Source organism: Carettochelys insculpta, chromosome 3 (genome assembly GCF_033958435.1).
Source record: "Carettochelys insculpta isolate YL-2023 chromosome 3, ASM3395843v1, whole genome shotgun sequence".
Taxonomy (NCBI): Eukaryota; Metazoa; Chordata; order Testudines; family Carettochelyidae; genus Carettochelys; species Carettochelys insculpta.
The window spans coordinates 94754909-94776552 of NC_134139.1; the positions used below are offsets into that span (position 1 = coordinate 94754909).

The 21644-nt window shown below is 43.0% G+C and overlaps 1 protein-coding gene and 1 long non-coding RNA gene across 7 annotated transcripts in view; one reads left to right on the forward strand and one right to left on the reverse strand.

The window, feature by feature from the left end:
* Positions 1-17320, reverse strand: part of MTHFD1L (methylenetetrahydrofolate dehydrogenase (NADP+ dependent) 1 like) — a 233799-nt gene extending 216479 nt beyond the window's left edge. For 3 of the 5 annotated variants that reach the window (XM_074990392.1, XM_074990389.1, XM_074990390.1), the window contains exons 1-7: positions 17077-17320; positions 15257-15341; positions 14036-14086; positions 13899-13952; positions 9626-9750; positions 8536-8636; positions 7384-7523 (exon numbers count right to left, since the gene is read on the reverse strand). In XM_074990392.1, coding sequence (XP_074846493.1) covers positions 7384-7523; positions 8536-8636; positions 9626-9750; positions 13899-13952; positions 14036-14086; positions 15257-15341; positions 17077-17237 — 717 coding nt within the window. In that variant the 5' untranslated portion in view covers positions 17238-17320. The remainder of the gene's footprint in view (positions 1-7383; positions 7524-8535; positions 8637-9625; positions 9751-13898; positions 13953-14035; positions 14087-15256; positions 15342-17076) is intronic. The other 2 variants (XM_074990388.1, XM_074990391.1) reach the window with 2 other exon arrangements.
* Positions 17133-21644, forward strand: part of LOC142011252 (uncharacterized) — a 29878-nt gene continuing 25366 nt past the window's right edge. Inside the window, exons 1-3 of one of the 2 annotated variants that reach the window (XR_012645022.1) lie at positions 17133-17266; positions 17879-18019; positions 18116-18263. This is a non-coding gene — a long non-coding RNA (uncharacterized LOC142011252). Of the gene's footprint in view, positions 17267-17374; positions 18020-18115; positions 18264-21644 lie in introns of those variants that run through there. The other variant, XR_012645021.1, reaches the window with a different exon arrangement.

Sequence of the window (21644 nt, forward strand, 5' to 3'; positions counted from 1 at the left end):
GCTACGGCAAGCCAAACATTTCATGGCAATGGTATGAAGTAAACGTATATTCCAGATAACTGAAAACTTATTCTGCTGTACTGATTTGTATAAATATTTCATTTCCTTGATTTCTACAACAGCCATTTTAAACCACACGATCAAAGACAAAAAGTAAATCATTTTTAAAACAGAAATGGGCATAATGAAGACACAGGTTTTCCAAACTCTTAATCATAATCTCTAACACTATATTATTGTATTTTTGACAGTGTCTCTAGGAAAGTCATCATAACGTTCTTCATCACATCTGAAACAAGAATCAGTATATATGACTCTGGTCACATCCATAATGGCAACATACAAACTCTATTCTTTGGGTGGGGGAGAAGAAACAGGATTGTAGGATTGTGACACTGCAAAAGAAAGCAGGCAGAGACCACTCTCCCAACAAGATTCCTGCCACATACCTCCAACCTCAATTCCCACCATTGATAAACCCTCACTCAGATGGCCTTATCTCAGGTCACTCAGGAGCATGATCCATGCTGCTTAACGGGTGGGTGATGAAGGAGGGGGAGAAAAAGGCAAGAGGAAGATTAATGGAAGTTGCATGTTACCCCACGGATGCTGATATGCTACCGTTGCTGTACTCCCAGGTCCTACCAGCATGCAAAGCAAGGGACGAGCTCAAACTACTACATTTGCTCACCTACGTTCTGCGCTCATCTAGAGCGGCAATAATTTCTGATGGGAGCTGCTCCTAGGAAAGCTGCACCCTCCCATGACGTTAATAGAAATGTGGGGTCTGGGAAGGAGGTGGGGTACAAGAGAGGCTGTGGGGTCTGGGAGGAAGTTTGGGTGAAGGAAGGGGCTGTGACCTGGGGCAGGAGATTGGGATGTACAATCTGGAAGGGGGCATGGGTGCTGGAGAGAGGGCACAGAGGGTTTGGGTTACATGACGCAGAAGTGCAGGATGGGGAGCAGAGGACTGAGAGGAAAGGGGGAGCAGAGGATTGGGATAAGGTGGGGCTAGCGTGCCGGAGGTGGGCTCTGGCAGGGAAACGCTTACTATGTGGTTCCTGGCCAGGAGCCCAGCAGGCCCCCCATGGTTGCTGTGAGTGTGTGCTGGGGCAGCTCAAGAAGCCTCTCCCCTCTGTGTGGTGCTCAGAGGCGGACATGGTTCCCACAGCTGGGCCACTCTTAGCAACGTGCTGAGGCGGGGCAGGCAGGGAGCCTGCCTGAGGTTCCTGCAGAACCGTGGGCTGGATTCCGTGGCTTGGCAGGCAGCGTCTGGCCTATGAGACATATTTTACCCACCCTGACCTTAGTATTTGACTTTTAGAATGCCTGATTAAATTTAAGATGCTAAAACAACGACCATGTACACATTTTAATATTGTGGAAAAACACACACAGTGGAATAGTAATCTAACAAGTATTATCAGTAGAAATTCCTTTACAATCTTTCCTTCTGCTGTCCTCTAGACAGCTGTTCCATTTATTTCTCAAGCTCTTTTATGCTTCCCTTGGTCAGACACCAGAGAGTTCCACCCAGACTGCAAATCTTGGTTCTTGTGAGATTTGAAAGGACAAGCCACAGCTGGCTCAACAAAGACAGCTAAATAGGCTGAAACTCTGGGATGAACTTCAGGAAAGATAACAGGCCTGCTTGGAGGCCAAAAAGAGGGAAAGATACCCCAATCAAACTTTTGAAAACCCTGTATTTGGTTCACATGAAGTTTGCCCATCTTCTATTATATTGGAACATAGGCAGGTTTATATGTGTGTCTGTACTTCTTTACAAAAAAATATCAACCCAAGGCAAGGACTTTTAAAATAGCCACAAGATGGGCCATGTTCAGAGAACAGTTGGAGAAACGTCTTAATAAATTTTTCGTAAATGCCAAGTATTCCTCTTGTTTTGGCAAGATGATCATTTGTATTTGTAATTAGAAAATTCAATAGTTTTCCACCAACTGGAATACATAATCTTGGTAGAAAGTTGATATAGCGTACAGCAATTGAATATATTGCATTTTTTCCTTTTTATCATTTATGAGCAGTGGAATAGATTATTGACTTCTGAAGTAACAACATCAGCCGTTCCATAAAATTCTGTGAATAAGTGCTCTTTGTAAATCAAATTCACTTAGAAGGGAGAGTGTCTGCAAAAACTTTCCACATAAGTATTAACAGAAGGATAATAGATTCTTAATTTATATAGAAGTCTTAAATATTTCTTAGTTCATAATAATCCCATTTTACACATAAGTGGAAACGGAAAAGTATCTCTGTGCAACAGTCACACGTGAGCATTCTAGAGTCTTTGGAAGAACCACTTAGAACTATTTGAAAACTGCGGGACTTTTAACAGTGGGGTCATAAGGCAACTGTGACAAGACCATTTTTTTAAGTTAAAAATCATGCTAACTCAAATACTAATGCAGAAACATAGTAGCTTGTTCATGGCACCAAAACTAAAAGAAATAAAGGATAGAATAAAAGGCTGGGAAGAATGGGAAGAAACCAAATAGGAAGAAGGGGCTCTCAAAATCAGGGGGTCATTTTGAAAGGCCCCAGCTACACAGGTGGTGTGTAAACCAGGACTTTCAAAGTGTGTGTGGCTGCCATTATGCTAATGAGGTGCTGCATACTCATAGCGCGCCTTATTAGCATCTTCCAAAGTGCCACATTACTATAGCGCCCCCCAAAAGGCGAGGCTAGTGCAGTCAAAGCCATTGAAAAATTGAAAAATTAAAAATAAAGCATGTTAAAGCTCTCCCTTCACTTCTGGTATGTTGACAGGGGAAGGGAAACATTTGATTTACAAAAAATTAAAATAAATCCAAAATGTAGCTGGTAAAGCAAGCTTTAAGGTTATCCCAGACTTCAATGTACTCTTAATTAGAAGTCTGTTTAAAAGGGAATGGTCATCATGGTATCTAGAACATGAGTTTTCACTGACAACTGTTTGCATGTTTCAAGCATTTTATCTTTTATTGTGTCCTGGTTAATTCTTGTAAATGAGCACTTTAGTGACATTTATGAACATTGTGTTCACCGTACAATTAAAATGAAAACTTTACTAGATTGCTTATTTTGTTGGGGATGAAGGAAAAAAATTTCAAGGATCAGAAGGGCAATGTGAAAGTTAGTATGTAGTGACAAACAATGTAACTGTGATAAATCAACTAATTGCTATTTGTTCCTTTAGAAATCTCCTGCATAATATTGAAAGGTAACAAAGGCAACATTGAGGAATTTGTGAAGTTCATATCATCCCTGGAATGACAAACATTTACTGAAATTAACCAATCAGTTTAAAGTACATAGCAACTTAGTAATTTTTTCAAAATGTTCCTGCAACAGAAACTGTCTGAAATAAAGAGAATACAAAAAAGCAAAGAAGGTACAAGACTGATCTAATGCCCATTAAAATCCAGGGGGAGCTTTTCAATCCCTTTGGATCAGACCCCAATAAATTAAACACCTATGAGCAAATTAAAGAGAACAGGGAAAACAATTATTAGAACTCCTTCCTTTTTAAATTCTAAACTAGCAGAGCTACATCTTGAGTAACATGGCTGCTTGATAGCTCGCTCATGATACAATTTAGATCAAAAATGGTAAACCTGAGATTCATAATTCAGTGAAAATGGACACATTAACTTGGACTGAAAAACTTATGTATATAAAAAAATACTTTAACAGCCACCACTAACCAAATTTAAAATAATTTCCCTTATCATGGTACATATTACAAAGCTAACCTGTCTCGTCTGGCACAGCAAACCTCTGTAATATATTCAAATATAAATATACCTGTACAGAAGACAGGAAACTCAAAATATGATTGCATAATATTTTGCTTTCCTCTCAACTATTTTAACTTCAATACATATTTACTGGAGGAAGGGGTTGGTGTAGAACCTTCCTTAATAACCAAATTGCTTGTTACTAAATTTTAACAAAATATGTCGCTCCTTTCAACATGCAAGGAAAAAGAGGAACTACCAAGTCACAGTTCTCTAATATAACCCTAGTTCTTGCAACTCGACACTATAAATATGGGGTTATCAATGCTTTGTGGCAAGCAAGAAAACTTGCATTTAGCACCTGATCCTTGGACTCTCTTGGGACATGACAAAGATGAAAATCTCTGGATATGCAATAGGGTAGACAACCAGCACTAAGCAATAAGCTTGCACAATCACATGATGAAATTTATTAAAACCCAGAGAGTTACTGATCAGGTGCCATGGTAGTTCAGGCTAGCAGCTGCAGCACGTGAAGACAAGTTTCCCCAGAACTCCAATTAGACCTCCAGACACACTAGAAGCTCCTTTGGGGACAGACGTTAAAAATGAATTGGAGAAGACTGCATGCATATAAAACCTCATCCGGCCTCAGCCTTGAATTCTATTCCCCAACAGTGGTCTGCGAAGACAGGTAAGTCACAGGAAATGCCAGAAAGCTGAGCACAGATACAAACTAACAGCCAGAGACAGAGCTCAGATGTGAAATAACAGGGGCTGTGAAACTGTCAAAAGTGTCAGTTTCACTGCTGATAGGATGCCTGCTGTGAAACTGAGCCCAAACTGACTCTGGCTGACAGACTGAGGGGATCCAGCTGTAAGCTCCAAGTGACTGTCAATGGTCCACCTCAGTAGGTGCAGCCACTTGTGAGAATGCAGACAACTGACAGAAGGAGATTATTATGGACAGCAACAGCCATACCGCAGGTCAACCTACCTTATGTCAACCAAATTTTGTAGAGGAGAATAGACAACTGCCTTACTATAATTAGTAATGACACCACCACATACGTATAAGACATGCTTTTCTTCTACCTATTGTTGCAGTACATGGTCATAAATCACAAAGACAACAGGCATGAGTAAAGAATTAAATTGAAAAAGTAGATTCAAATTAAAACAATGGAAACATCTCTCCACGCATGAAAGAACGGCACACTTTTTAAAAATGTTTTCGATTGCTTAAAACATAAAAGCAGTGATTTCATCAGCTGTAAACACACTTATTTGCCAAAGGAGAAATTTCTACATTGCACCTATCCCTTAAATGCACAGTATATTTTCACTCTAGCCTTGAATCCAACACAAATACTCTATATTAAATTTTTGAATGGGCTGCCACCTTGTGGCATTCTCTATGGAACATCAGATTAGGTATATTCCCTGTAAATTGCTCCATACATATATGAATTAAAAACAAGATAGTGTGATAACATACATTTTTCTTTAGCACTTATTATTTGTAATACAGAAGAATCTAAAGACCCTAGGACTGTTCCTTTGCTGACAGTTTTGTAAAAAAAAATAATTAAACATTGACAAGTTTCAGAAGACCAGTTCATAACAAGCCCTGCATACAAGAGTTCAATTAATCCTTTTCCATTGTCCCTCATATGGCCGGTGGGTAATTGCCTAGGTGGGGAAGGCAAGCTTTCACCTGAGGCCCTCTCCCTTCTGCAGCAACCCCTATTCCATGGATCCAAGCCCACCTCTGTTGCAGGTTACTGCCCCAGACCCCGAACATCCCCAAGCTCCTTTGTCTTCCCCATCCTAGCGGGTGGCACAGCCCCACTCTTCCTGGCTGAAGCACATGGAGGCTGGAGAGCCAGGCAGCAGCACCATGGCCTCAGCCCTCCTGGGCTGCTGGAAAGCCAGGCAGTTTTCAGAAGGCAATGCCCCTTCCCTCGCATTTGTTATCCATTACCCATGATCCCTCAGTACAAGAAAGAGATCTGGCTCCTCTCTGTTCTAATAAGGGAAGTACTTGTGAACGTCTTTCACAAATTATGCAACAGCATCCTCCTGCAAGCGACTCTGCTGCTGTGACAGAGAGAGGCAAATGTCCCTTTCTAGCACTGAGGAAAAGGGTGAACTGAAATATATGAGTGCATAAAACCTGTTTTAAATTGCGTGTGAGGGTGTATACTTGCTAGCGTACAGCTTGTGGTGTAAAAATGCCACAAATGGTTCTGCACACAATATTCTGAAAGAAGGCTCTCAACATCTTACAGCGCTCATTCAAGAGCTGTAACAGGGAAGGTAAATTATCTCAGCACTGTAAGGATCCACCCAATGGAACAGTAAGCCTGCTCGTGAGTTATATGGTTGGATATTTGTCCTGTCCCCCCTCAGTATAGGACTGAAGTACCTTCCATGCAAAACAGATTGACAGAGAGGTCCCTATTCTACTTCATGGACCATCTGGCCTTCCCCCCTTTTTGGGTTATACGTAGCTCTGTCTGGGTCAATTTCATCCTCTCTCTTCTAGATGTTTAGTACGTAGCCAGCTTCCTTCAGCTACTATCTTCTCTGCTCCTAAATCCAATCATCACCAGGCCCATCCTCCAATCTTTCCTTCAGTCAGGAAGCCAAATTCTGAGACAGAAATCTGATTTTTAACTCATTATTAGTAATTAAAAAGAAATGGAGATTTAAAACATCTGAGGAGGGATGAACGATATGCAAGAGCAAGCCTTTAGAGGCTTCATAAAACAGCTATTAAAATGCTTATCACACATTTTTCTGCATCTCATCCAGTTATGCTACTGCTCTTTAAAGGAGCTTCACTACTTACAGTTTAAGAAGGGTCAAAAGTCAGTAACGTAATCCGGAAGTTATTCTTGAGCAGTTAGTTTACAAAAGTGTTTTCTGATAGGTTCCTATTACTGTACCTGTGAAATTATGCCATTAACCTTCCTCCCTCTCACAAATCAATGATGAAGTATAAGAATCTTATGACTTGTTACAATTTAGGCTGTGTCTAGACTAGCCCCCAACTTCAAAGGGACATGGTAATTAGAGTATTGAGAGATTACTAATGAGGTGCTGCGGTGCATATGCAGCACTTCATTAGCCTAAATCTCCCCCTACAGCAACGTCAAAGTGTGAAACTTCCAAGTGCCAGCTTGCGTGTAGCTGCAGCTTAGCAGCGGGTATGTCAAATTGCCCGCGCTACTTTTAAGTCCCTTTACAAAATTTTGAGGAGTAAAGGAACTCCAAAGTACTCACAGCTGACCCACGGCTACACGCAAGCCGGCACTTTGAAGTTTCACACTTCCAAGTTGCCGCGGGGGGAGATTTAGCCTAATGAAGTGCTGCATATGCACCGTGGCACTTCATTAATAATCTCCCAACACCCCAATTACCATGCCCCCTTCAAAGTTGGGGGCTAGTCTAGACACAGCCTTAGACTAATTAAAATAATCCCTGCCATTACTAGCGGCAGAAGGTCTCTCTTAAAACTTAGAATGAAACCAAGCCTTCCTATATTAGCTGCTTTTTTCCCCTAAGCTGACAAAATCATCCCACTATGTCACAAAATATTAAAAAAGCTGAGCAGCTTATCATGACATAAAGAATTATTTACCTTGCTCTGAAGCTGATGTGTTTTCCACTGGCAGCTCATAGTCATGGCACCTTTTCTCTGAAGAAGGCATTGTAAAGAGGCTTCCAGAGGCCCACAAGCTCCTATTAGTAAAACCTTTTTCCCATCTAAGGTTTCATCTGCTTAACAAGAAAAAACATCAGTCAGTTCAGTTGTCTATTTTGGTAACAGACCTTCACTACTACATCTACAAGAAAATTTTGATTTGCCCTAATTTTTGAGTAATCCAAAATGCTTCTGACCTCACAGGCAAAATCTGTGTCAATTTTGTTTTTTATACAAGTTTCAGGTATTTCTGGAGGCCTCAGTAAAAAGGGCTTGCCTGCAGCTGCATCCTAGCTAATAATACATGGGTCTGTAGATATAAGCCACATCAGTACCCCTAAAAAAGCAAAAAGGGGTCCTGTGGCACCTTACAGACTAACAGAAATGTATGAGCATAAACTTTCATGGGTGAAGACCCACTTCATCAGATGCAGGTGACCTGCATCTGACGAAGTGGGTCTTCACCCACGAAAGCTTATGCTCATACATTTGTTAGTCTATAAGGTGCCACAGGACCCCTCGTTGCTTCTGCAGATCCAGACTAACATGGCTACCCCTCTGATATCAGTACCCCTAGAAACAGATCTGCAGTTCTGAATTCAGATCTTGATGAGGTTCTCCGTCAAAAGAACAGAAGCAAGGACCTGTTAATTCATATGTAAAATTAAACCAGAAATATCTGAGGCTGCATGCGTACATAGTAAAAGAGCAGCAAGAAAGAAAACAGAGTTTTGCTTTGCGGTTCATCTCTATGACTATAAAATGCATGTGGTTGCCACAGAGCAGTGATGAGTACTGGGACCACAGTCTTCATTTTCCTTTTGGTTTTAAATAAAAGAAAACAAAAGCTTAGTCAAATGGGTGTTTAACTTGCTACGATGGCTGGCATTACAGGTGGCAAATCCATCACAGTATACTGACTCCACACGTTCTTATTTTGAGCATACCAAAAAAAAGGGGGGGGTGGGGACGGTGACGAAGAAATACAGAACAAAACTAACGATCTTATACAATGTCTCAGTAATCTTCAGGAGTACAAAAACCTGTGCTTGGCAATATCAGAAAGAGAACTGCACAAGATGATCTTACCTAGTTTTTCAAGAAGCTCCATCACAGCTCCAGCAATGGGAGAAACTGAGCAATTGTAAGTATCTCCACGTACTAACCTTCCCAGGTTAACATCTGATACTCTAGCAAGGAAAAACATGGAAACAAAGAACAGAATGTGTTCATGAGATATAGTTTAATCAGAGCTTGCTCTGTGAGTTGCATCTTTTTTCTGTTAAAATGCAAACTGGATAGCTCATAAAACTAGTAACAGCACATGATTACTAGATTATTTTAAACTCTAAACCTCTAGATCGTGCACATTCCCCAAGAGCTTAGAATTCAAACGAATGTATAAATATCAAGACAGATAAAAGAAGGGAAAATGAGAGCTAGGAGAGAAAGTGGGTGCAAGACAATCTGTAATAGGAGTGAAATGAGAAGGGAAGGAAAAACAGACACAGGAGCAGGGGCAGGTAGAAAGCTACATGAAAAGTGGTGGAGGGGCTTCAGACAAGCTAGGAAGTTCTCGGGATATTTGACACACAGGAAGGAATGTTACTGCAGAAGATGGAGCTCTCTGAGGAAAGGCAAGAGTGAGAGTAGGAGGCAGAAAGAAGAAAATGGTACAGCAGCCCAGGCAAAAGATTGCTGTAATTTAGACAGGACCCTGGGGCTGTTTAATTTAGGCCAGGGCCCTTGGAGCAGTTCAGAGTAGACTGGGAGGGTGCAAACATGGCTTAAAATTACCTTACACCCACACTTCCCTTTAGATGTTCAGCCAAGGCTCTCATACTGGAGCTGTCTTAAAAAGTGCTGTCAATGAAATTAATAATAATGACAACCAGCATGGAATACCTTAATTGAATGAAGAGAACAAAACTAGAGCACGTTTTTTGTTGCCTGTAAGAACACTACTCTTCGATCTTATGTTTCGTAAAGCTTACAGCACAATCCTATCAAAAAGACTTTAGCAGATATAGTTTGCATGATTTTATAATCTTTTGTCAATATTTAATGACACAGTTAAACAAACGATTGAAGAATTCATTAATAATAAGCAATGGAGAACACAGATTTTAGAGCCATAAAACTTGTATCTGCTCTGACTATCTCTCACTACTTCACTTACCCATCTACATCCTTCTCTGGTTTTACTGCATTTAATACTTCGCTGTTGTATGCATGTTCTGAGAGGTGAAGGGCAACACCATGAACCATAGGATCTTCATTGAGTCTCAAGATTTCACCAACAATCTAGCAAATTAAGAAAATGCTTTAGACGAGCAGAAATAAAAATGGGTGAAGCTTTAAAACAATGCTGATAAAACATGGCATTTGTCATTCAACTAGTTCTCTTATGCTTTAGCAGAAAGGCAAGCAAGCAAGCAGCAAATCTGTGGAGTATACACAACTTGCTAATCTTTGTGTAAATACACATGAACCCCTTTAATCCAGCAACCTTGGGAATTAGGTTAAAATAGATTATGGAGTTTTCTGGCATGTGGATATTCACCACAATGAAGGGTAAAAACAAAGTATTACTGACGCACAGAGTACTGTACACATATAACAAGGTAAATCTTTACTACATTGCATTTAAATTAAAACAACAATGAATCCAATGGCAATTTAAAGGACAAAAAAGTTTATCAAGGGAATAAGCTTTTGTGAGATATACTTGTTTCTTCAGATGCTTGAAAAGAAAAAAGGGATACAGTGTTAATTAAATCAGAGTGGATGCAGCTCGCCTTCAACAGTGATGAGATCAGAGTACCTAAACTAGAAATTACATGCTGTAACATGAGAGACATTCCATGTTTCTATTTAAACCTTTCTGACAGTCAAATTTGCATATGAATTAGTTTAGCTTCTCCTTGCAGTCCGTTTTTCAAATTTTTTTGCCCGAGAATGGCAACCTGTGAGACAGTAACTGTATCTTCAAAGAGGTTAAAGTGTTCCCCCATTGTATGTTGACATTCTTGACATTTGATTTAGGAGGTAATTTCTGACATTACAAAATAACGTGGAAAAAAAGGTTTTATCTTCCCTTCTTGTGAAGTATTTAACATGATACTCTAACCTAGCCAAACAACAAACAAGTGATGCAGCCACATACCCATAAACTGCACAATACTTGGGCCCCAAACCAAAACTAGAAGCCCAACTACTTCCAAACTTTAATTGTTTATAAAACATCGATACTGACCTAGATCCAAGTTCAGATTTCAATTAGCCTCCATCTTTAAAATTAGTTGCATCAAAAACACTCCTTAGCCACATTTTAATTGTGTCTGAGTCCTTCTCTAACAACACGTAATACCACACTGATATGTTGTGATACATTCCATTTTCCTGAGGCTTCACAATTTAAAACAAACTCTGCACATTCACTTTTGAAAAATGTGAACTAGTGCACTCTTCTGCATTACATGAGCTAAGCTGCCTTGTACATCACAGAACCAAAGAAAGTTTACTACAAAGTTGTGAAATTTTACATTTATTTTAGTGTGTGTTTATAATGGAAAGTGAGGCTACCACTAAGTAAGGAACTTGTGAAGACTACCTTAAAAATATATTTTCAATAACTTACAAAACCCCCGGCTTTTGTAAAATTATTTTAGCTGTATGTATATGTAGAAAAAACTTTTGTGTGTACAGAGTCCTTACAGACCTCTCACTCAGTCAGTCCACATTCTATTCCAAACTTTGCAATGAATCTGCTGCGTAACACCAGACAAGTCATTTAACCTCCCTGTGAGTGAGTTAGTCCATCTGTGAAATGGAGACAATGATACTGACTGGTCCTTCTAAATCAGTGGCAAGTTCGAATGAAGAAAAGCACTGTAAGTGCTAAATTTTATTAATAATTATTAATACTTGATTTTTCTGACATGCTTAATGCCAGCCCATATGACTATCACCTGTCGGGACAGGCTAGATCAGTGGTTTTCAAATTCCCCCCTGCGGCAACTTCGAAGTGCCGGCTCGCATCTAGCCACAGCTCACCCACCAGTACTTCAAAGTGAGGAGTACTCCTGAGGAATGAAGGGACTTCACAGCACCCTGGGTACTTCGAAGTAGGAAGGTAGTGTAGACAAAGCCTTAGTGTAGAAGTTCCTGTGGCTAAATCTAGTCTAGATACAGTGAACTAATACTTATATTCTGGAAAGCATAGGAGGGAACAGGAAGGCTACAGCTACACTGGTGAGTTTTGCCAACAAAACTGGTGGAACATTCACACACAAGATGCGTTTTGTCGACACCCTTGACAAAAGTCAGCATTTCTGCTGACAACCTTCTGCCTCTCCCAAATTAAGAAGAGCGCCTTTTGTTGACAAGTTCTGTCAACTAAAAAGCTGTCTGGATGCTCTGGGGGGCGTTCTCTCGACAGACAAGGCTTCCAGGACAATGGGCAGCCCTGTCTGCTATGCTTCCAGGTACCTGTCTTGTCGAGCGCGGCTGGGCAGTCTGGCAGCTCTATCAACAGAACACAGCGCTCTGCCAATTGGCTTTTGTGTGTGGCCACACTGTCGACAGAAGTTTTGTTGGGAAATCTCTTCCAGCAATGTCTCCTGTCGACTGATAGCTGTAGTGTAACTGTAGGCAAACTGTATTAGACATCAAGTGAGGGTCTCATCTGTGAAAGTTTTCTGTATGTAGAATTTACACTGACCAACAGGAGTTCCACACATGGAGTGTTTTCAAGATTATACCAATGATGCACTCTGTCCTTATGGTTAAGGCATTCAGCTCAGAACTAGAGGGCCCAAACCGTTATCTGCTCTGACACTTTCTGTATATTGTCATGCTCCGCAAGGCTTTATGAAAACTGGCTTATGAATATGCACAATGGGTCATGTAACATATCATTTTTAAAGTTACAATCTACTGAATCTGTCTATTTCTGTATCTGTACCATTCTTGTATGTGAAGTTAGAAATGCGAAGTGTGAATCTGATTTTATTTCTAAATGCGTTAGTAAGGGACATTAGTAATGAACCTCTCTCATCTCAACCTCACAAGCTGACCGGTCCCAAATGAGAGACCTTGCTGGACCATGGGAAGTCAATATTGTCTACAACATTATCAACACTTCTACTGCTTACCAGGCTCTTAGAAGACATTTAGAGGTAATTACAGCTAAATAACAGCACAGAACACTGAGAGCCAGGACCGGTGGCTATACATAAACTTTATGGGACCAGGGGAAACCTGGCCACATCCATGATAAGGGGTTGTCCTGCTAACTAAAATCATGCCAGCTGAGGGAGTTCTGGTTAAGAGAGGTTCAACCTGTACTTCAGGAACTTAATGACTAAGTACTCAATGAACTGTGAATGGTCTTATTTTTCCTGTAAGCTCAAACTGTGATTGGTCCTGGAAAGACATGTGAGCTTGCCAACTGGTACTGGAATCCATCCTGAATCTAGTACTTTTCCATGGAGGTAGAGAGACTAAACAAGAGTTCTCACCCTGGGAGAAAGTCTGCTTTTAAGGAACAGAAAGCAATCAGGTCTTTGTCTTCGTCTGGCTTTTCAAATTGCACCCTCCCACCCACAACCTAAGAGGATACACATGAAGCATACTGGGAACAGAGAACTGTAGAGAAAGAGTGAAGGCAAATCTGCTGGGCCCAGGTCAGAAAAAGGTCAACTATCGCCTCAGATAAAAACTATTTAGGGTAAGAACTTACGTGAAACAAATGTCTTTATGTATCAGAACTAGCTGGCATCTTTTGTATGTTTTAACTTAGTGACTTACTTTAATCCGTCTTTTTCATGTGCAATCACTTAAATCCTACTTTTTATATAGAAACACCTATTATCAAGACCAGGGCAAATACCTGATACCAGGAGGAATGGGGGGCAAATAAAGTGCATATTTTTCATTAATAAAAGAGGCAAGCATCTTTATGAGCTTTCTCTGTGCAAAACTTTTACACAGGCTAAGACATTTATTTGGGGGTTTTGTCCCTTTGAGGGGGTTGGTTTCCTGGGTGCTGTCAGCAACCTTACAGCTGAGTCCTCCCAGAGCTGAGCTGATTCAGTGTATGTGTTGCTCTGCAGGGGGGCAATAATCCCAACTCTGTGCTTTGGCTAGAGACCAGAGCTTCTGGCCCAGATGGTGGTAGGGCATCCCAGAGGACAGGACAATGGGCATCAGTGGCTTAATCAGCACACTTGGGGGCAAGATTTCTGTTATCAAAAGTCACATGCACATTTAAAATTGGGTAAATTTTCCTACCTCCACAGGACTGCTGTGAATACAGTATACATTTGTGAAATGTATGCAAAGTGTTCAGGGGATTCAATAGTGATAAATGCCACAGATAAATATAAATTTTATGTTTCCACATGTGATTAAAGTGTAAGAAAAAGATTCCCACCAAGTGTTATAGTTACCTCATCTTCACTGCTACCCTGAGGGAGGCAAATATGAATAACGTGCAAACCAATCTGCCAAGAGAAAACAAATATTTTAAGTTATTGCAACGCTCAGAGAACTCACAATTAAAACAAACCACATCTCCTTTCCTCACCTCTTCAGCGAAGTTCTGGTTTATTTCTTGCACTAAATCTTCCTCAGTTGCCTTAAGGGGATCAAAAAAAGGCACAATGTAATTAATCTAAGGATAAAATTGGCAACAGAGAATTTTATGATTATATGCGATATTTTACAAAAAAACTGTGTGCACTCAAATAGATCTATGGAAGGAATGTGCAGTGCAAATACTTACCTCTTGTGTTGGAACTAGGGGTGCTCCTGTACCCCCTGGCTTGAAGACATGTCCATCATGTACAGGGTTTATGGTTTGTTTCTCTGGCTCTTGGCTTAGCCCCTCCCCCAATAAAAGTGTCCCAGCATCCCTGTGTCTTTCAGTACTGAAAAGAGGTTAAAGCTGCCTCATCTACAGAAATCTAACAGAAGGTACCTTGGACCATTTATCTTGACTTGGTGTGTTGAAATATGTATCTTAAAGATAACAGTTGGATGTCTTTCCTACTTAAAGCAAATTACGTTCAGAAAAAGAAAAGGTGCAAGCCCAATACTTCAAAATTAAGTCATCTTGCATCCCTATAACAGATGTGTAACAATGGCAATACAAGCATTCACTACAATGCCCCCAAAATATGCCACAGCTCATGTCTTTTCTATCTCTGTTGAATGTGATGTGAACCATTATTAACTGGGAACTGGATTAAAGTCACCAACTCTGACAGCAACTCTAATGGGGTCGTGGGGGGCAGAGCATTTAATACTGGACAGTTAAGGTTGTTGATCAATCACAAGACGCATATATAACAGAACTTGTTGCTATGTTTAAAAATTGCCAATAATACCTTATAACAAAATACACCAGGAGACAGGTAGCACTTTAACAAAATAATTTATTAAGTGATGAGCTGTCATGTGGAAAACCCATTTCTTCAGATTTGAAGTGGGTCTGCCCCACGAAATCTCATCACCTAATAAATTATTTTGTTAGTCTTTAAAGGGCTACATGACTGCTGGTTTTGTTAGAATACAGACCAACACAGCTACCTCTCTGTTACTATTCAATAATAGTTTGCACTTATAATGCACTTATTGTTAGAACTCATTCCACATCTAATAATAATTTAACTGGGAAATACCAACTAATACAAGTACCCTTCTGTTCAAGACTACTGCTTCTCTATCGACAGTACATTATTTAAAAAACCGTGTGTGTTTGGAAACAAAAATAAGAAACAATCTTTTAGTTAAATAAATACTTTACCTGCACAATGGCAAGAGTTGGCTTAAATGTAGGGTGCCCTTTCTGCAAGGATGCCAGGACTTTCTTTGAACTCTGTATGATTTCACTGCAACACAACAGCAAAGTAGTATCAATGTTTGTTACACATTTTCCTGTTATACCAATAGCAAGAAGCTGTTCACTCTAATCTTCCACACTACTTCACTGCCAGACTTCAGAATTACTTAATAAATACTGAAGCATACTTAATGGTTTTCATATTCAAGGCAATGCGTATATACTAATAAACATGTGCTAATACTATAAACTAATAAACATTAGTACTATATACTAATAAACATGCGTATATACTAATAAACATTTGGCTCCCAATATAGCAAAACTGAAGTAACAAATCCATAATACCTCCATTATTTAACTTGCATTTACCATTGCTCCAACATGCCTGGTCCTTTAGACTGCACTGCTAATTATTCATAAGGCTTGGAAAAGCCACTAGCCAGTGAACAGGATACTTTATGAGCTCAAGAGGAGAGGTAATACTAACATAATTTCTGTTGCTCTTTGAGATTTTTAGAGCATGTTTTTACAAGCTCAATTCTGTTTCGTTCCTTAAATCTTCCTGTGAAGACTGTGACTTTAATACATCTTGACCTCAAAGTTTATGTATATGTATTTTATTTCCTTAGTTTTTATTGAGTTGGGCTCCAATAAAATAGCAGTGAACTGGGCTCCATTTACTTCACTGCTGCTCACAAGCTGGGGAATAACACTTAGAACAGTCTAATCTTGACAAAAATCACTTTGTTGCTGTTAGTGGAATCAACAGACAGCTCTAGAGCTACTGGAGCTAGCTGCAGTCTCAGAAAGATTTTATTTATTTGGCTCACTCTTACAGTATCATTTCCACACCTTTTAAAGACAGGGAGACATGAAATGAAACAAACTATGCAAGAAGTATCAGAGGGGTAGCCCTATTAGTCTGTACCAGCAAAAATAACAAGAAGTCTTGTGGCACCTTATAGACTAACATATTTTGGAGCATCAGCTTTCGTGGGCAAAGACCCGCTTCATCAGATGACTGAGTGGGGAAGTGATTTCCCCCTTCTTCGGGGCTGGAAACATAAGCAAGGGACCAGCAAGAGTGAATCTAAAGAGTGAAACTGACTATAAACAAAACCTTCAGTGATTCCTCTTCTCTGAAGTAAACGAAGCTGCAGTAATAAACAAAACGGCGGAAGCCGAGAAATATATTTTATCCTTGAAATTCTTTCACGTTTCCTACTCTCAGGTGTTACTAAGCCACAGCAAAACAGCGAAGGTTAAACCACAGCGGATCCTTTCCAACACATCTTTCCCCTTGACTTGACGTTTGGCTTTTTACCCTTTCCGAAAACACAGCGCCCGTGGAGTACGTGCAACAACGAGGCAGAGGTAGTTCCCCTCGGGCCGCTTCCCCCCATCCCCTCCGGGGAGCCAAGCACGCTGGTTTGTCAGCAGGAAGTTACGCGCCCGTGTTTATCTCGGGTCTACAGTAACAAGCGAGGCGAGGGGGCACCATCTCCCCCCCCCGGCACGAGCGCCCCACCAGGGCACGTGCCGGGATGGTGCCGCGGCTGCCCGGGGGGCGGCGCGCGCTGCGAGAGGGAAGCCGCCCCCGGGATGCAGAGCCCGCCCCGGCCTCCCCGCCGCCGCCGCCGCGTGGCATCAGGCTCCGGCGGCCCGCGGCCGCCACGTGGAGCGCTGCCCGGCCGCCGCACGCGGGAGGCGACGGCGGAGCGGGGGCCAAAGAGGTCCCGCGGCTCCTCCTCACCCGCCCCAGCTGCGCGGGCGCCGCTTACCGGGCAGCCGAGCCCCGCGCCGGGAGCTCCTGGCTGGGGCCTCGGGCGCTGGCCGTGCGGCGGCGGCGGGGCGGGCCGGCTGACTGCAGGGCGCTCCACGGCCTCCCCGCCCGCGGCCCGGCGGCTGCCCAGCCGAGGCGGCAGAGCGCGGAGAGCCTCATGCTGCGGCGGCGGCGGGAGCAGTGCGGCGGTAGGGCCGGGCGAGCAGCCTAGGGGGCGGGCTCCGGCCGGGGGCGGGACGCGGCCGCTCAGCCCGGGCGCTAGCGGAGGAGGAGCCGCTAGGGGCGGCCGGGAGCTAGTTCCGCCCGCGGGGCAGAGCGGCCTGTGCGGGTTCCTGCGTCGCCGGCTCCTGGAGCGGCGGCGCCCTGGGTGCTGCTGCCGCGTGGGCTGGGCCAAGGCAGGGCGGCGGTCGGGTCGCAGGGAGCCTTGGGCTGCCCCGAGCTGGGCCGCACAGGACTGCTCAGGCTTCGCTCCCACCACCCCGGCGGGCTGGAGACCTGGGCCTCAAAGCGTCTGATTGTGCGGGAGGGACGGCGCCGGGGACCCAGATTGACTGTGCTCCAGCCGTGGTCAAGAGCCAGCCTGGACCGCCTCACGTAGCCAGCCCCCAGCCGTGTGGTTCCATGGCAGGGGCCCTCTCCTTGTGCCCTCGGCCTGAGCTTTCTCCCCCGCTTCGCGCTGGGCAGCAGGCCTGGGCCCGGCCTAGTACACACTGTCGCATTTCAGGATTACATTGTTTCTTAAAGAAAAGTTTTCAGAGTCTGGGCAAAGTCAAACGTTGTTTTCTGTAACGCACATGCAGAGCCTGCATTCAGATGGGATGAAAACTGAAGTGGTGCTCCCAGCTAAAAATAAATGTCTGATGTAAGCAATCGTCAATACAGTCTCCTCTGCCTTACGAGGGTAATTCCTTCCTGAAAAGCTCCTCCTAGGGTGAATTCTTGTAAGTCGAAAATGTAATTACCATTAATTTCAATGGGAAAAAAAATTATGTGTTCCTGTGCCCCAAAATTTACACCCACTTACGTTTACCTGGCAGAGGGCACAGCTGCATGAGCAAGTGGCAGCGGCCCCCTAGCTGCCTGGGCAGGAGCGGGGTCAGGATGGATTGTGCGCCTACCAGCCATATCTTCTGGGAGCGGCCACCGGCTGCTGAAGTGCTGAAGCGGACACCAGACCAGCCCCAGGTAAAGGCTGGGCTGGGGGCTCCAGGAAACCGCTGCCAGGTGGCAAGTGGTACCCAAGGCACAGCTGTGCAGGGTGGGCGAAGGCAGCCCCCTAGCTGCCCGAGGAGCGAGCGGCAGGGCCAGGCTGGGCTGACTTTCTCCAGCTGCAGGCTGTCCGTGTTCCCCTGCGGCACTCGTAAACTCAAGTAAATGCCTCGTAAGACGAAGTTGTGGTCCTTACTCAAGCTGCTCGTAAACTTCAATTCTTGTAGCCCGAATGGGCGTATCTCAGGGGATGACTGTATTTGGGAGCATTCAGACAATTAGAAATAGTTTGTTTGCCTACCCCTTCCCCCCATCATGCTGTAATTCACTCTCTAATCAAGGTGGGCAAGATTTTATTGGTGGGGGGCACGCCAACAATTTGGTACAGTAAACACTTGATATAACAGGCCCAGATTCAATGAAGTCTGGAAATAACAGATGCTGCCCACCAAACCACTTCCCTTCTCTCCCCCAGTAAGTGGTGGTGACTCCCCAGAGCCCGTGGGGCCACCAGAACACATAGCACAGAGAGCAATGGAAGGGCCCGTGTGCAGCTCCTCTTCTGGTAATTGGGAGAGGGAGATGTGAGGGGAAGAAATGGGCACGAGGGAGGAATGGCGGGTCAGAGGACAAGCATCAGTAATCAGCTGGGAAGGTCAGTGAACCATCTGGATTTAAAGGACTTTTGGCATTAACCAACACCCCTTCCACTGTATTAGTCCATTAAATCAAGGGTTTACTGTAATTGGTCAAAGGCCATACTCTTCTTTTTATATTAATGGAGGTGTGGCAAGGAGGCTGGGTGCAAAAGGGACACTCAGGGTAGAAGTTAGGGATGCTGTGCGCATGGGGCTTGGAGGGAGTTTGGGTGAAGGGATAGAGTCTAACAGCTATTGGCCTCTCCCTGTCTCCAATGGTGATTTTCTAGCCTGAGAAGGAAGTTCCATTGTGCAGCTTTCTGAGCAGAGCAAAGTTGCTAAAGATGGGCATGTCATGCACCTTTCCCAGCCATCCCATACTGATGTCGGTGAAATGGCCTTTGCAATCCACCAATGCCTGCAACATCATGGAGAAATACCCCTTGTGGTTTACGTATGCTATGGCAAGGTGGTCTTGTGCCAAGACAGGGATGCGCATTCCCTCTGTTGTCCCACTGCAGTTAAGGAACTCCACTGCAGCAAAACCATCTACTTTGTCCTGTGCATTTTCCAGTGTCACTTGTCTCCATAGCAGAAGGGTATTTATTGCCTTGGCTACCTGGATGACAGCAGCACACACTGTAGATTTGACCACTCCACACTGATTGCCCAGTGCCTGGTAGCTGTCTCTTACTGCAAGCTTTCACAGGGCTATTGCCACATGTTTCTGAACTGTCATTTTGGAATTGCAGCACTTCAGGGCAGGGGAAAGCAAGTCACAAAATTCCAGGGAAGTAGCTTTATGCATGCAAAAATTTTGTAGTCACTGCTGATTGTCCCATATTTGCAGAACAATGTGGTCCCACTAGTCTGAACTTGTTTCATAACCCCAGAACCGACACTCCACCGTGCAGCTAGCATCTCCCTCATTCTTCCTCTCCAGTGTTTCACATTTGTGTATGTCTGGGTTCTCCTCAGTATCTTCATCAGTCTGAAGGCTGCTTAGGCTATGCATGTACTGCAGCAGAATGCACGAGGTGCTCATAATGCTTTCCACAACAGCTTGAAGCTGGATGGGTTCCATGCTAGCCTTTCAAAGACATCTGCACAGATATGGTAAAGGGGTACAAAAACACTTTTTTGGTGAATTTAAGGAATGGGGAAGGAAAGAAGTGCACTAGGGGATCTTGATGGCACACACCCAGAGCCACCCATGGCATTTTTTGGCCCATAAGACACAGGGAGCTTAACTTACAAGGCAAGGGGGCGGGGGCAGCAGGAACTGTGAGAGAGGTACCCACAGTGCATTGCTGACAAAGTCCAAGTTGCCCACCCTAATGGGGACACCATCGATGTTATGTGCCGGTGTGGACATGCTCCCTTGACTTTACAAAAATCAACCTTAACAAATTCAACCTAATTTCCTAGTGTAGATGTAACCTCTGTTTCTCCACAATGTCCTTATTGTCTTTTGAGTGTTCCTTTACCATTTCAATCATCCAGTGGCTCCACAAATTGTTCAGCAGGCTTCCTGCTTCTGCTGTACTTGAAAAGTAACGAAATAGAATTTGCTGAGTCTTTGACTAGCTGTTCTTTAAAGTTTTGTTTTGTTTTGTTTTTGGCCTTCCATATATTTTTACATTTCATTTTCCAGAGTTTATGCTCCCTTTCTATTTTCCTCACTAGGATTTAACTTCCACCTTCGAAATAATACCTTTTTGCTTATGACTGCATCTTTTATTTTGTTTCACTTCAGCTGCAATTTTTGTTTTCTTTGTAGGGTTTTTAATTTGGGGTATACTTTTGAGTTGAGCCTCTTAAGGCATAATTAAAAAGTTTCCATGCAGCTTGCAGGGATTTCACTTTTGGTACTGTGCCTTCTAATTTCTGTCTGGCTATTTTCATTTTTGTGTAGTCCTCTTTTCTGAAATTAAATGCTATACTGTTGTGCTGCTGTGGTGTTTTTTTCCTGCCAAAAGGATGTAAAATTTAGTTATGTTATTGTCGCTATTACCAAGCAGTCCAGCCATAGTCACTTCTTGGACCAGATCCTATGCTTCACTTAGGACTAAATGAAAAATTGCCTCTTGAAGTTCCACAACTAAGTGCTCTAAGAAGCAGTAATTTGAGGTATCAAGAAATTTATCTTTGCATCCTGGCTTGAGGTGACATGTCCAATTAATATGGGTATAATTGAAATGCCCAATTATTACTGAGCTTCTTATTTTAATAACCTCTCTAGTTTCCCTGAGGATTTCACAGTCACTGTCACCATCTTGGTCAGGTGGTCAGTAAAGGTTGAACCTCTGTAGTCAGGCACCCTCTGGACCTGACTGGTGCCGCACTAAAGAATTTGCTGGAGCACAGAAGGTCAATATTGTTCAGTAGTATTATCAAACACTTCATCTGCTTGCTGGGCTCCTAGCTGTAATTTACCCCTAAAATATCTTCTAAACAACAGTACAGAACCCTGAGAGCCAGGACCGGTGGCTGCAAACAAACTTTATGAGACCATGGGAAACCTGCCCATACCCATAAGTGGTCATCTCCCATATTAAAGATATTGCCACATGAGGGAATGCCAATTGAACTATAGTATATTCCTACTGCTATATTCTTATTACCAAAGCATAGAATTATTATCCATAGAGTCTCCATGGCACAATTTGGCTCATTTGAGATTTTTATCTCATTGGACCCTATACTCCCCACCAGCATA